Source organism: Ziziphus jujuba, chromosome 1 (assembly GCF_031755915.1).
Source record: "Ziziphus jujuba cultivar Dongzao chromosome 1, ASM3175591v1".
Classification (NCBI taxonomy): domain Eukaryota; kingdom Viridiplantae; phylum Streptophyta; class Magnoliopsida; order Rosales; family Rhamnaceae; genus Ziziphus; species Ziziphus jujuba.
This window is the reverse complement of record NC_083379.1, coordinates 9,303,495-9,317,619: the sequence shown is the minus strand read 5'-3', so window position 1 is coordinate 9,317,619 and position 14,125 is coordinate 9,303,495. Positions and strand designations below refer to the sequence as shown.

Here is a 14,125-nt window from a genome sequence, read left to right as displayed (position 1 = left end):
ATAATCCAAATGTCTCAAAATAATTTACAGTACTACAAAATTGCATAAATTGGACACCGGACAGTCCAATTATACTGCATGTCCTTAGGACCTGGTACCCAAAATTGGGGATTTTCACCTAACGCCTAATATTTCAAAATCGAACCACCTAATGGGTCCTAATAATATCCAATTTCACTAATTCAACTCCAATTTTAACTAATTTGACCAATTTTGTCCAAACACAGTCCCCAACTTATCCAAAAATTAACTAATTGATCCAAAAATGGAAAAATTATCAAACGACCTCCAAAACTTACAAAATTTATATTGATGGAAAGCCCAAGAGACAGGGAACTCATCAATATGCTCACCTTGGTTGAAAGTTTCCTCCGATGGTTGAAAAACACTATTGAAGCATCGGCCGAACTTCCCATTGTCGGATCTTTCAAACGGTGATGAATCTGGACAAAATAACTACGGAAATGAGTTCAGAGGGGTCGAAAATAGTGGAAAACGTGTATGGGTTGGCCTAAAACGGCCAAAAAAGGAGAAAATACTGCAACCCACCTCGCCGGCCGCCGCGGACTTCACCAGCCCAATCTGGGCGCATCCTGCCGCTTCTTACTGTGAAATTTCACGGCTGAGCTTGCCTTCAAGTGATCTTTCTAGGTGGCTGGCACGTGTAAGTGATGGTTGGCCGGAAATGGGCAAAACGACGGTGACCCAGTTCGACGGTAAACGGGTCGAAACAACCCAGTTCGGGCCCACGGGTCTAAGAAGAGAATTTCTCGGGTTTTGGGGAAGAAATGAGTATTTTGGGCTTTGTTTCCTATTTCACACGCTTATCTAGGCTTATATAAAGCCTTGGGTCACTAACAGACAAAAACTGGGGACTAGCTTGGACATTGACTTAAAACTTATACTTAAAATTTCTCAGAACCATAACTTTTTATTCGTAACTCAAAAATTGGCGTGCCGCCAGTCTATGAACTCGTATTGACGAGATCTACACAATGGTACCTTAGTCAAACCAAAAATATTGGCTATTGAAAAAGTCAACTTTGAACCCATATATTGTTCACTTGGTCAAACTTGGTCAAACTTAGTCAATTTGGTTAAACTTGTTTAATCATGTATATCTTTTGGTACGGGGTGATACGAACCTAGGACGACCTGCTCCTAAACCCGTATTATATTAGCCCGGATCTTTAATTAAGTTCAAGTTCTAATGGAATGGACCTCAACCCCTAACCAACCTGTGGTTAGAAACCTTGGTATAATGTAGATGCCACAATAGGGGATGGAAAACCTATTGATAAGTCAAGCTAAAACAACCAATTCTCTAATGGTGTTTTAGGTGTTCTCAAAGAACAAAGAGATAATTAATCTCACAAGTATTTTTTCAATCAAATCAAAGTTGTATTCTTATTGAAAAATAAGCCTTTAAATAGGCTTTGAAAGAAACAAAGTAAACCCTAAAAACCCTAGGTAAAATAGGCCACACAATAAAGAGTTCTATGGTGGCCGAAATTCTCACTCCTTTCCTAATCTAATTTGGATTAATTAATTCCTTTATTTTGAATTAGGAATTAATTAATTTACAATGAAAATAATAAAATAATAAATTTCCTAAAATTATTTTTCCAGAAAATAAATAAATAAAAACTAAAAAGTAATGGTAATTTCCTAAAACAAAAAGTAGAATCAAATTAGGAAACTATAATACTAGCTTTTTGACTAAGTTGACTTTGACCAATCTTTGACCAAATTGAGCTCCAAATCAGCTTCTAGATGCTTTTTAGGATGCCAAATAAACTGAATATGGAGGCCCACACGTTGCCCATGCTTGGAAAAATAAGAAAAGGCTAATACAGTAAAATACAGTAAAGCCAGCAAGCAATACAGCAAATTCGGCCAAATTGTTGAAGCTGTCCGTACAAGCCCTTTTTGATTGCATTTGAGGCTGATTTAACTTGATTCCATGACCTCTTAGGCATATGTATTGAACCCATAAAGCATTGGAACCATTTCATGCTTCTCGGACTCCAAAAATGTACCAAAATCGTCACCCTGGGTCTGTATCGGCTTCCACCACTTGGATGCTTAGAATAGGCTTTGTATCTTCAAGTATGAACAAGCTCTGTTGAGATTGATTACCCCCTGTATAAATACTTCCAGGTTGTCCTTAAATCTCTTAATTTGAGCTCTTATGATTGGCCTAGTCTTCATCCGTGTCGAGTCAGCACCCCAGCGGTTTATCGGTTGAGCGGGCTCGGGCGAAATCATATCATTCCCCTCCTCTTGAAAAGGATTTGTCCTCAAATCAAGATCATTACCTGCATCAAAAGGAGTTAAATCAACAACATTAAATGCAGCACTCATGTTATACTCACCCGGTAAATCAAGCTTGTAGGCATTCTTGTTATTCTGCTCCAAAACTTGAAAAAGTCCATCCATAGGCGGCATGAGCTTTGACTTCCTTTGTTTAGGAAACCTTTCCTTTCCTAAGTGCAACCAAACCAATTCTCCTGGGTCAAACACTATTACAACAAAATCTAGAAATACATGCTCATTATGGTAAAAATTACACTTTTTAAAGTTAGCAAACAATATTTCCCAAATTTTCAAATTACCACTAAGTAAAGCTCTCAACAATGCAGATAAAGTTCTATGCAATAAAGACATCTTTAAATAAGTATCTTTAAAGTTCATGGTGAGCAATGATTTCTTATTCATAATTACTTTATTAACATCACCAAAGCTAAGATAAAAATTTATATTTTTCCTTTCTTGTCTTCCTTTTCCTTTCTCACTCACGGCCATCTCACCTTCCTCACTCTCGGCTTTTGTACCAAATTTCTCACTCTTGGTTTTATTAAAATTTTTCCACACAACCTGAGTATTAGAAGACTTACCTTGGACAGCAAGCTCACCTTTTCCCTTTTGATTGGATGGTAGTCCACTTGGAATTTCATTTGGGAAGACGTCTCCAAATTCCTTCAAAAAAGAAATCATTGAACTTGGCAATTCAAGTTCTTCAAAGTTAGTTTGATCATTAAAATAATTTTCTTTATAAATCATGACCAGCAAAGGTTTCTTACATTCAATAACCTTATTAATATCCCCTAAACTCAAATAAAAGGTGCTACTTGACCTTTCTTTTCTTTCTTTTTCTTTTTCTCTCTCGGATTGGCGCAAACCTTCGGATTTCCCTTCCTTCTCCAAGCTCTCGGGTTTGCCACTTTCTTTCCCCTCTCTTTCAGCTTTTCCTTGATCTTTCCACTCAATATGAGTCTTAGAAACCTTACCTTGGTCAGCAACCTCATTCTTACCTTCTTGAAAGGATGGTGAAGCCGTTGGTGCCATACTTGCTTTTTCCTTGAGCTTTTCGGCTTCTCTCCTTTGTTGCATTTGTAATTGGTCTTTGTAAACCTCTTTAGGAGATAATGGTTCCAGCTTGACCTTCTTCCCTTCAAACCTGAAAACAATACTATTTTCTCGACCAAAATGAGTAGCATCTTTATCAAATTGCCATGGTCTACCTAATAGTATATGTCCAGCAATCATGGGTACAATATCACATAAAACTACATCCTCATATCTACCTATATTAAATTTTACTTTGGCTTGTTTATTCACTTTTATTTCACCACTATCATTAAACCATTGTAATCTATAAGGTTCTGGATGTTTAATAGTTATTAAGCCTAATTTATCAATTACAATGTTACTAATTACATTTGTACAACTTCCACTATCAATAATCATACTACAAATCTTACCTTGAATTTCACATCGGGTATGGAAGATGTTCTCTCTTTGAATTTCATCCTCATCTTTGTATGCAGCAAGTACTCTCCTAGAAAGCAAGTTTAATTCAGCATTGGATGCTTGCAAGGTTTCGGGTTCATCCTCCAAGTCCTCCTCCTCTTGCTTGGCTTCATCCTCACTTTCTTCACTTTCCAATTCTAGCTCGTCATTGCCCTTTAACACCATGATTCTTCTATTCGGGCATTAGCTATCAATGTGTCCTCCTCCCTGGCACTTAAAACACACAACATCATGAGTTCTAGAAGGTTTAGGATCTAATTTTACCTCATTCTTTGGTGCTTGGACAGATTCGGTTCTAGTCTCCTTCCTTGGCCAGTTTGAACTTTCTTCCTTGACTTTCGGCTTTGGCTTGCTTTCATAGATGGGATTGTTCCTCCAGCCACTTGAATTGGACCTTCCACTGTTGGAAACACCTCCAAACCATGATCTTACACCCCTCCTCTTGAATTGATGCTCTAATTTAATAGCCACATGCAACATCTCCTCCAATTCCACATATTGTTGCAATTCTAGTTGATTGGCTATTTCACGATTCAAACCACCAAGAAACCTTTCCATGGTTGCTTCCCTATCTTCATTCAAGTTCAATCTCATCATAAGCATCTCCATCTCCTTGTAATAATCCTCCACAGATCCATGTCCTTGAGATAAAGATTGAAGTCTTTGATGCAGCAACCTATGATAGTGTGATGGTACGAATCGCTTCCGCATGGCTCCTTTCATTTGTCGCCATGTAGTAATCAAGTCATCACCAACTCTCCTTCGGGTGTTTTGCTCATTGGTCCACCATTGGAGTGCATAATGGCCAAACTCCATTGCTGCCAATTTCACCTTCTTAGCCTCTAAATAATTATGGCGGTCAAATATCATCTCCATCTTTTCTTCCCACTCCAAATATGCTTCGGGGTCACTTTTACCCATAAAAGGTGGGATGTTAACCTTGATATTTCCCAAATCATCATCTGTATCTTCCCTCCTAGATCTCCCATGGCCAGCTCTATCTTGGATAGCAAAGGTTTCGTCCATACCTTCCTCAAAGTCGCCGTCTAATGGCTCCTCATCAAATTCCTCTCTCGGCCTCTCGCGACCTCCTCGTCCTCGGCCTCGTTCTCCATGGAATTCTTGCCTAGTTCTTGTATTCGGCCTTCCTTGTGAGACTTCTATTCTTCCCACTCTTTGATTTACATGCTCAACTTGAGCACTAACTCGCTGTATTGATTCCAAAACAGCTCTCATGTCCACTAGGTCTCCACTCCCGATAGCTCGGTCATCGCCATGGAATGCTACGGACTCTTCCTCATGGATCCTCAGGGGTGGATCCCCTCTTCTTATTCTAGAATCTGCCATGTTAGTAAAATACTGCAAAAATAAAATAAATCCTCACAATATTCACTCCCTCACGTGTTTCACTCAAACAAGGTCTCGACACTCATGTTTGCTCACTAGTTTCGGCTTTTACCCTCTTTTAAACTCACACACTCTTGCCTTTTTCCACTCAATGAATTATCTCAAAGTTCTAATTAAAACACCCACAAAACAGCAATTAGATCACTAGTATGTTTTAATTAAACTTATCAACAAGGCACTAGCAAAAAGTAGGCAATACCGAAAGAATCCAACAAATCCTAATTTTTCGGCTTTCTAGACAAGAAAACACAAAATAATGGGAAAACGTTGGAATTTTTGAAAACTGCACCAGATGGTAGTAGATTATGAGTTCAAGAATAAAATTCCAGAAAAAGAAATTCAAATACGAACAAGAATCAAAGAGAACAAAATTATAGAAAAGTGTTAGTTGTTGTTCTTGTAATTCAAGCTTTGTATCAATTCCTTTATCTAATTCTAATCCAAATAATTTAAGCACCCAAAATCCAAATATCCAGCAGCAAAAATAATTCTCCAGCAACTCAAATATTGAATAAATAATAAAAAAAAAGCAGCTCCAACAAATTTCCAGCAAACAAATCAAACTCCAACAAACCGAAATAATTTTTTTTTTGTTTTTTTTTTATTCGGCTTTACCTTCTTTTTTTTTTTTTTCACTCACAGAACACAAACAACTGCAGTAGCAAGAATAATTACCAAAATTGCAATTCCAACTCCAAAACAAACACCAAACCCGTGACCTCCAAATAAACAAAATGTGCAGTTTTTTTTTTTTTTTTTTTAATGTTGCCGCAAACTTTTTTTTTTTTTTTTGAATATATGAATGCAAATATTTAAGACTAAAACAGCAAAGGAAAATAAAAAAAACAAAAACTAACAAGAACAATGATGAAAAACAACCAACAAACTAGGAAACAAAAATACGATAAAACTAGGAAATCCCAATTCAACTAGGAATGAATTTTTTTTTTTTATTTTTTAAGATGCAGAACGTGTAGGGGATGGATGCAACCTTAACCTAATGCTAAAATTGCAGAATAACACAAAAACAAATAAAACAAATAAAGATAGATCAAACCTGAACAAAATTTAGCTCTGATACCAAATGATACGAACCTAGGACGACCTGCTCCTAAACCCGTATTATATTAGCCCGGATCTTTAATTAAGTTCAAGTTCTAATGGAATGGACCTCAACCCCTAAACAACCTGTGGTTAGAAACCTTGGTATAATGTAGACGCCACAATAGGGGATGGAAAACCTATTGATAAGTCAAGCTAAAACAACCAATTCTCTAATGGTGTTTTAGGTGTTCTCAAAGAACAAAGAGATAATTAATCTCACAAGTATTTTCTCAATCAAATCAAAGTTGTATTCTTATTGAAAAATAAGCCTTTAAATAGGCTTTGAAAGAAACAAAGTAAACCCTAAAAACCCTAGGTAAAATAGGCCACACAATAAAGAGTTCTATGGTGGCCGAAATTCTCACTCCTTTCCTAATCTAATTTGGATTAATTAATTCCTTTATTTTGAATTAGGAATTAATTAATTTACAATGAAAATAATAAAATAATAACTTTCCTAAAATTATTTTTCCAGAAAATAAATAAATAAAAACTAAAAAGTAATGGTAATTTCCTAAAACAAAAAGTAGAATCAAATTAGGAAACTATAATACTAGCTTTTTGACTAAGTTGACTTTGACCAATCTTTGACCAAATTGAGCTCCAAATCAGCTTCTAGATGCTTTTTAGGATGCCAAATAAACTGAATATGGAGGCCCACACGTTGCCCATGCTTGGAAAAATAAGAAAAGGCTAATACAGTAAAATACAGTAAAGCCAGCAAGCAATACAGCAAATTCGGCCAAATTGTTGAAGCTGTCCGTACAAGCCCTTTTTGATTGCATTTGAGGCTGATTTAACTTGATTCCATGACCTCTTAGGCATATGTATTGAACCCATAAAGCATTGGAACCATTTCATGCTTCTCGGACTCCAAAAATGTACCAAAACCGTCACCCCGGGTCTGTATCGGCTTCCACCACTTGGATGCTTAGAATAGGCTTTGTATCTTCAAGTATGGACAAGCTCTGTTGAGATTGATTACCCTCTGTATAAATACTTCCAGGTTGTCCTTAAATCTCTTAATTTGAGCTCTTATGATTGGCCTAGTCTTCATCCGTGTCGAGTCAGCACCCCAGCGGGTTATCGGTTGAGCGGGCTCGGGCGGAATCATATCACGGGGTGTTACAGAGTTTTGAGGGAAAGTATTATTTTCAATTAATTATCATTTATCTATTCATTGATTATTTTTAACTAATCAAGTATACTATAATTGTTATTATTACCATAATTGTGTATATAGATAGGTCACTCACTGAGCTGATTAGCATCTCATATTTTTAATTTGTTCCTCTAGGTGCAAGGATTGGTAGACGTTGTCCGGAGCGAGCTTGACCTTCGTTGCTGTCATATTTCGTGAAGTTCCTTCCTTTTCATTTATTCTATTTGTAATCTTTCTTGCCACTCCTTTGTTGTATAACTTTCGTACTTAATTGTATCTTATGATGATCTGTATACTATGGGATATATTTCCTTAATTATTGCATTAGTTCCTTACTTAAATTTTTGGAAGTGCTGATTATTGTGGAAATAAATTGTAATAAGGTGGGAGGAATAAGGGGATATTTCTAGAAGTATTTTTCGTGCAGGAAAATTTTATGGTAAGTCCAACCCTTAGGGGAGGTTTTGCCGGATTTTTTATTGGAGGATCCGGTAGGGTTTCCCTGGGATCAAGGCTTGTCTAGGGTTCCGGTGAGAAATTTTGGATGGGTCCTGACAAATCAGGCGTTTCTTAAATGTTAAATTTAATTGATTTTGATTATATGTGAATTAAATGTGGAAAACCAAATTAACTTACAATGATTTGAGGTCTAAAAGTTGGCCATAACTCTTGAGAAAGGACCGGTGAAATTATTGGAATTCAAATAGCTGGAAGTCACATATTCAAATTTATATATAAACATATCCAACTTTCATACTCAGTTCTGGTATTTTTAACCAAGTATAATTTTTTTTTTTTATGTATTTCTATTGAATTAAGTATTTGTTTATAGATATATACTTACAGAGATGATAGTGAACTCAAATTTCCAAGTGTCGCTGGAAGAGTACCACTGAGGTTATTCTTACCCAAGTCCCTTCCAAAATGACAATATTGATCTTGTGAGAATGATTTAAAGTTAAAAAATTTATCACTTTAACTACTGGTACTGCATATATATGTGATTGGAAATGTTTAACTACAGAGTGTTCCATATAATAAGTTATACTTTCTAGAAATTTCGTCGTAAAAAATTTCTCCATGTAATAATAATTATCTGTATGTTATCAAAATATATATATATATATTATTTTACATTAAAAGTTTAAAATGAAATAAAGTATTTATTTAAAGTTGTGTTAGACAATGTACTTATAAAAGTCACATAAATGCAAAATTTTAAACTATTAAGATGAAACTTTGCATATTTCCAACATTGCATACCTTGGATTTGACATGCTCCAGTGCATATTTTATATCTATATACTAAGTCAAAACGATAATTTTTTTAACTACACATACATAAAGTCATAATCTCGTCATAATAATAAAATTAGTTTGAACATAATATTATAATTATAACATTATAAGGACGTTTTACTGTAGTTTCTAAATTCATTTTTTTTCTCTAAGCATGCATATTAAATCATTACCTTTTCTTTGTCCCTAAACTGAACTCAAACAGGCTCACAACTTTTTGCAATGTACACATCACATTTGGTATTATATATATACACACACGCACACACATATAATTATTCTTTTATAACAAAGTTATTTTTGGAGATTGTACGGGAAAACATCACATCGGAACCGATAGGACATTTAAAGTAAATATGTTCGTTACACTAGATCTAGTGGGATATACGCACACAAAAAATTTAGAAAACATATATATTTTTTCATTTTATACAAACCGTTATTGCTAGTGTTTAAAAAACATTTTTTTGGTTGGAGAAACATTTAAGAAACATATTTATCAACTAGATTATGACAACAAATGATGAGATAATTTATAATTGACTTTTTTGCAATATCTATGTTTTATGAATTTCTGACCATTAATTTGTAATTACATTATTTATCACATTACTTGGTAAATAATTTGGTGTTCCTAACACAACTAATTAATCTTATCCAATTAATGGTTTATAATTACTTTTGCTTTAAATCGATTGCAAGTTATTAAGTTGTTTATTTTATTTTTTATTTTTTAAAAGTTTACTGAGTTTTTAGTTAAAGTTAGACGTCCATCATCCACCGTTGGATGAGAAAATTTAAAGGTTATGATACTCTCTTATAACAGTTACTTAATCTATTCTTCTCTTTAGTTATTTGTTTCCTCGGGATCCCAACAGCAAAGAAATGTCAAAAAGCAATTAGTTGCTTGTTAAGGGCAGCGCAATGAACGGGAAGGCCGACCCCCCGTTATGTACCCCCAAATTCAAAGGAGGCTTGACTGTTTGTGTGTAAAAAGCAGCATAATCCAACTCATAAACTTTCACGATGAGCTGGGACCAGTCAAACACTGCCATGTGGCAGCAATATGCCACATTTCAACAACAAAAGAAATTTGGGAAGTCGACGTGTACAATATAGAATTGGGTGACTTCTATGTGTAGGTTTCCAAGAGATGCCGGTATGGGCCCATCCAGTTGGTTATTTGAAAGATCCCTGCAACAAAGTTTTTGTTGTAAAGTCAATTAGAAAAGTTCAAAATAAAATCAAACCCCAAATGCAAACCGAATCAAACTAAAAAAAACTGAAAACACGTACAAGGTGAACTTAGCACATAGATCCGACCCCCTGATTCCACCGTTGAGCACACCCTGCGAATAGATTGACTGTCCGTCCTTAATGATTATGTTACCCCCCGGTGGTACTTTTAAGGGTCTGCCGACTTTGTAGGTGCCTCCCTGTAGGAGCCCTGATTCTGTTGCATGCATTGAAAAACATTTTCATTTTATTACTTAAAAAAAAAAAAAAAAAATTTTTAAGTCTTTTACTAAAACCACAAAATAAAATTTGGCGCCAAACATCTTTTTTTCCAACCTGATATTTCTTTTGATTATTTTTTCACAATTATTAGATCAGATAGGTTATACAATCATAATTACATATATTTTGATATACAAATTTAATATAATTTAAAATTTAAAATTTATAAGGATATCGTTCACAATTATACAAATCTAATATAATTTTATAATAATAAATATTATTCTTTACAATCTTTTTTATAAATCCCTCATTATTTTAAAACAGATTTCAATATATTTAAACATCTTTAATATATATATATATATATATATAGAGAGAGAGAGATATATAGTCTTTCTATGGTGCAGACGGTCCGCATGCCGATTATACTCAAAGCCGATGCATTTCGGATGATAGCGGCGACTTTGCTATACACTGTACACATCAAGGCCGACACTATCATCTAAAAAATATTGATTTTGGATGTGCTCCGTATACAGACTGTTCACATCATAGAATTCTCCTATATATATATATTTGTATTTTGCTACAATGGCTGTTCATGTGTGGTGGGTACGGTAAAACTGACATTTGCTTCTGAATGGGTATTGAATGAACAGTCCCTTTTCTATTCCCTCTCCGTCCCATTTCTATGCTCTCTTAATTTTATTTCCACTCCTCACCATGGCGGTAATCTACGATACTCTCATATCTTATTCTCACATCCATCTGAACATTTTTCCCTCTCTTTTTAATTCTGTTTCACCTTTTCATCACATTCTTTCCTTCCTTTCAATTTCTTTCCTCACTATAGAAGATGAAAAATTTACCAAGAATCAACAAAAAGTTTTATGAAAAATAAAATCCTAACTCAGTTCATTCTCATTATCAAAACCCACACAATCAATAGTAGATACAGTCAAAAAAGAAAAAAAAAATCAGGTTGTATTCTATAATGTATTAACCCCAATCTACAATGTTCTTAAAATAATTGTACAAAATTCCCAAAAAGTTGTAAAGATAGAGCAAAAGGGATTTTAAATATTCCAATGAAACTATATATTGGGGACAATCTGAAACTTAGAAGAGTAATTTCGACATCTTGTCCAGTTCTTCAGTTTTTAAATGTTGATCCACAGAAGTAAACGAGACAGAAGCAGAAGCTAAAGGGCAAATAAGGAAATGCTTATGTTAAACACTGTAGCGTGAAGAATGAAGACTTAACTGTATAATGTTTCGTCAGACTTAGCCATTTTTTTGGGACATGGACTATGGATTTCAAAAACAAATTTAACTGTATAATGTTTGCCTCGACCCCTAAGCCGACCTTCAGTCTCCTCAGTCCCTAATGCTTGCGTAAGAATATCATCCGGAGGGGAGGACTCAATTTCCCTTTTGTTGGCTTGGTTCCTTAGGCCATCCTACAAAAAAATAATATAATTTCACTGCATGTCAACAACAATAATGTGTAGCGTTCAGGTATATGTAATTAATTTCAAACAATTATATCATGAATAAACTAACTTACAATCGTTTCCACTACATGTTCAACATCTTCATTTGTAAATTTTCCATCCTTTCCCATTCATGCCCGAGTCCACAGGTCCTCTCGGCCTATGTAATCTTGGGTGCATCTTTCCTTTTGCTATGAATATTGAAAATAAATATGAATTTCACGTGTGATGAAATTAAATAATACATGAACCTCAAAACTAACATTATTATTTTTCATACCATGAGCACTTCCAATCTCGCATATCCCAATGCACCCACTCGATGTGGATCCTTGTTTAATTGTCTTCGTTCAGAAATTTTTTTACTTATTTCCTACAAAAAATTGACACACATGCAATAAGTTAAATATGCCAGTAAAAATTGAAATGCATTCGAATTTATAAGGATGACTAAACATTAATGGTTGACGAAGACAAAAATACCTGGTAGTCGTCGGTCAACCTTTGACTTACAAACTCATCCCAAACGTCCTGGGTTATAAAATCATATACTTGTGGTCGGTGCTTCGAAACTTCAGGCATGCCCAAATATAGTTTGACATAGTTTAAATACATACAACTCTTGAATCTCCTCCATTTCACAGCACAATCTATGAGAGTTTGCTTCTTCAAATTCTCATCTTTATTGGAAGATTTCTGCAAACTACAAAATAACAAACACTTCCAGGTTTCATATAAAAATTGAATGAGCAATACCAATTCATAACTAATTTACAAATAGACTTTACATGTATCACCTTTATCTCTTCCCATATGCTGTTCTTAAGGTCTTCAAGCGTGTCTCTCCACTGACGTATAGAAATTGGTATTGTACTTCTAACTAGCGATCCCTCCAAGTTGTTCATGTGCACGGCTGCACGGTTTATTGCAACTCCAAACTCATTATATTGAGGCGGCTCATCCATCATAATATGTTCCATCCTTGTAGGTCCTCTTCGTTTGTGTGATTTGGATGCAGGATTGGGTCTGGCCATTTCAGTTGAGGCTGCTCTATCATCATCAGTAGTTGTGAGGCCATTTTCAGCACATGTATCCATCACTTAAGTACTACAGACAATCAGAATGACGATTGTAGAAGCGTTAAAAGACGGCAACGAGATCGTCAGAAGTAACCACGTTTCTATTCCAGTGACCAGAGTAGTGGATAGGGTACAGATCAGACTGTTGATAGGAACACGCGCATAAATCAATTTTAAAAAACAAATATTTAAGAAAGCATATGGCAACGCTGACCTAGTGTCTCCTTCCACAGTATTACGTACCTTCAAAAAATCTAAACGATGAAGAAGAGTGCAAACAAAAATAAATAAATAAATAAATACATCCAATATGAGGAGACGTGGGTTGGTTCTTCAAGCATTAGGTTTTTTGTAAATGCTGTTTAAAATATTTTGTAATAAATACAGGTAAAAAGGAATATTAAAATAAAAAATAAAATGAGACCTAAGCCGACGTTAATAGCGTTGGCGTTGGTCAATTTTTTTGTATTTTTGTATTTTGTCAATATTTTTAAAGGCAATCTACAATATTTAGAAAAAACCTTATTTGACATCATGTGGGTTTTAAAATCACTAAGGATAAAAAAGAAATTTAAAATTTAGAAAACATGTATCTAAGCCGATGCTATAACATGCCAATGACGTTGGCTTTGGTATATATATTTTTTTTCTTGTGTTATAAAATGTTGTTATATTTCCTGTATGATTTATTTAACATTTGTTTAAAATCATTTTGTAATTATTTGATCTACAATCTTTAGAAAAAGTTATTTGACATTATGTGGGTTTTAAAATCATTAAGGATAAAAAGGAAAATAAAATATTAAAATACATGGGCCTATGCTGACGCTATAAGATGCCAATGGCGTTGGCTTTGTCTAGACTCTACTTTTGAATGTTTGAATATTTTCATAAATGTTGAATAATTCATGGACACAGTCATCGAAAAGATTTGCTCTGAACATGAATATCATGTCCCATCCAAGTACACGCGTTTAACCTTGCCAATCTTAGAACATTGAAAAAATCTTTGTAATTAATTTTTGACAGAGAAACCTAAATTTTTAAGCAACATATCAATTTCGATCACCAACGCATGGGATTTGCTATTAATGATCACATACGATCTTAACAAAAGTCGACGCTATGGACATATACTCACGTCAACTTTGTAGGTTTCTTATTTAATTGTTTTCCTTGTGATCCTTCGCCATTGGAAATTACAATCTTTTAATGACATTTAGATCATTCCATCTAGATATAAAAAAACCCAAAAACAGAACATAGGGTTTCATTCTCATCACAAAGACGCTATTTACCAAATGAGG

The 14,125-nt window shown here is 34.6% G+C and overlaps 1 protein-coding gene across 1 annotated transcript in view; it reads right to left on the bottom strand.

Annotated features, from left to right (window-relative positions):
- The window catches only part of LOC132804120 (uncharacterized), a 28,724-nt gene extending 15,888 nt beyond the window's left edge, over nucleotides 1-12,836 (bottom strand). The window contains exons 1-4 of the mRNA XM_060818077.1: nucleotides 12,537-12,836; nucleotides 12,223-12,435; nucleotides 12,020-12,112; nucleotides 11,613-11,706 (exon numbers count right to left, since the gene is read on the bottom strand). Coding sequence (XP_060674060.1) covers nucleotides 11,613-11,706; nucleotides 12,020-12,112; nucleotides 12,223-12,435; nucleotides 12,537-12,836 — 700 coding nt within the window. The remainder of the gene's footprint in view (nucleotides 1-11,612; nucleotides 11,707-12,019; nucleotides 12,113-12,222; nucleotides 12,436-12,536) is intronic.
- Nucleotides 12,837-14,125: the final 1,289 nt, after the last annotated feature.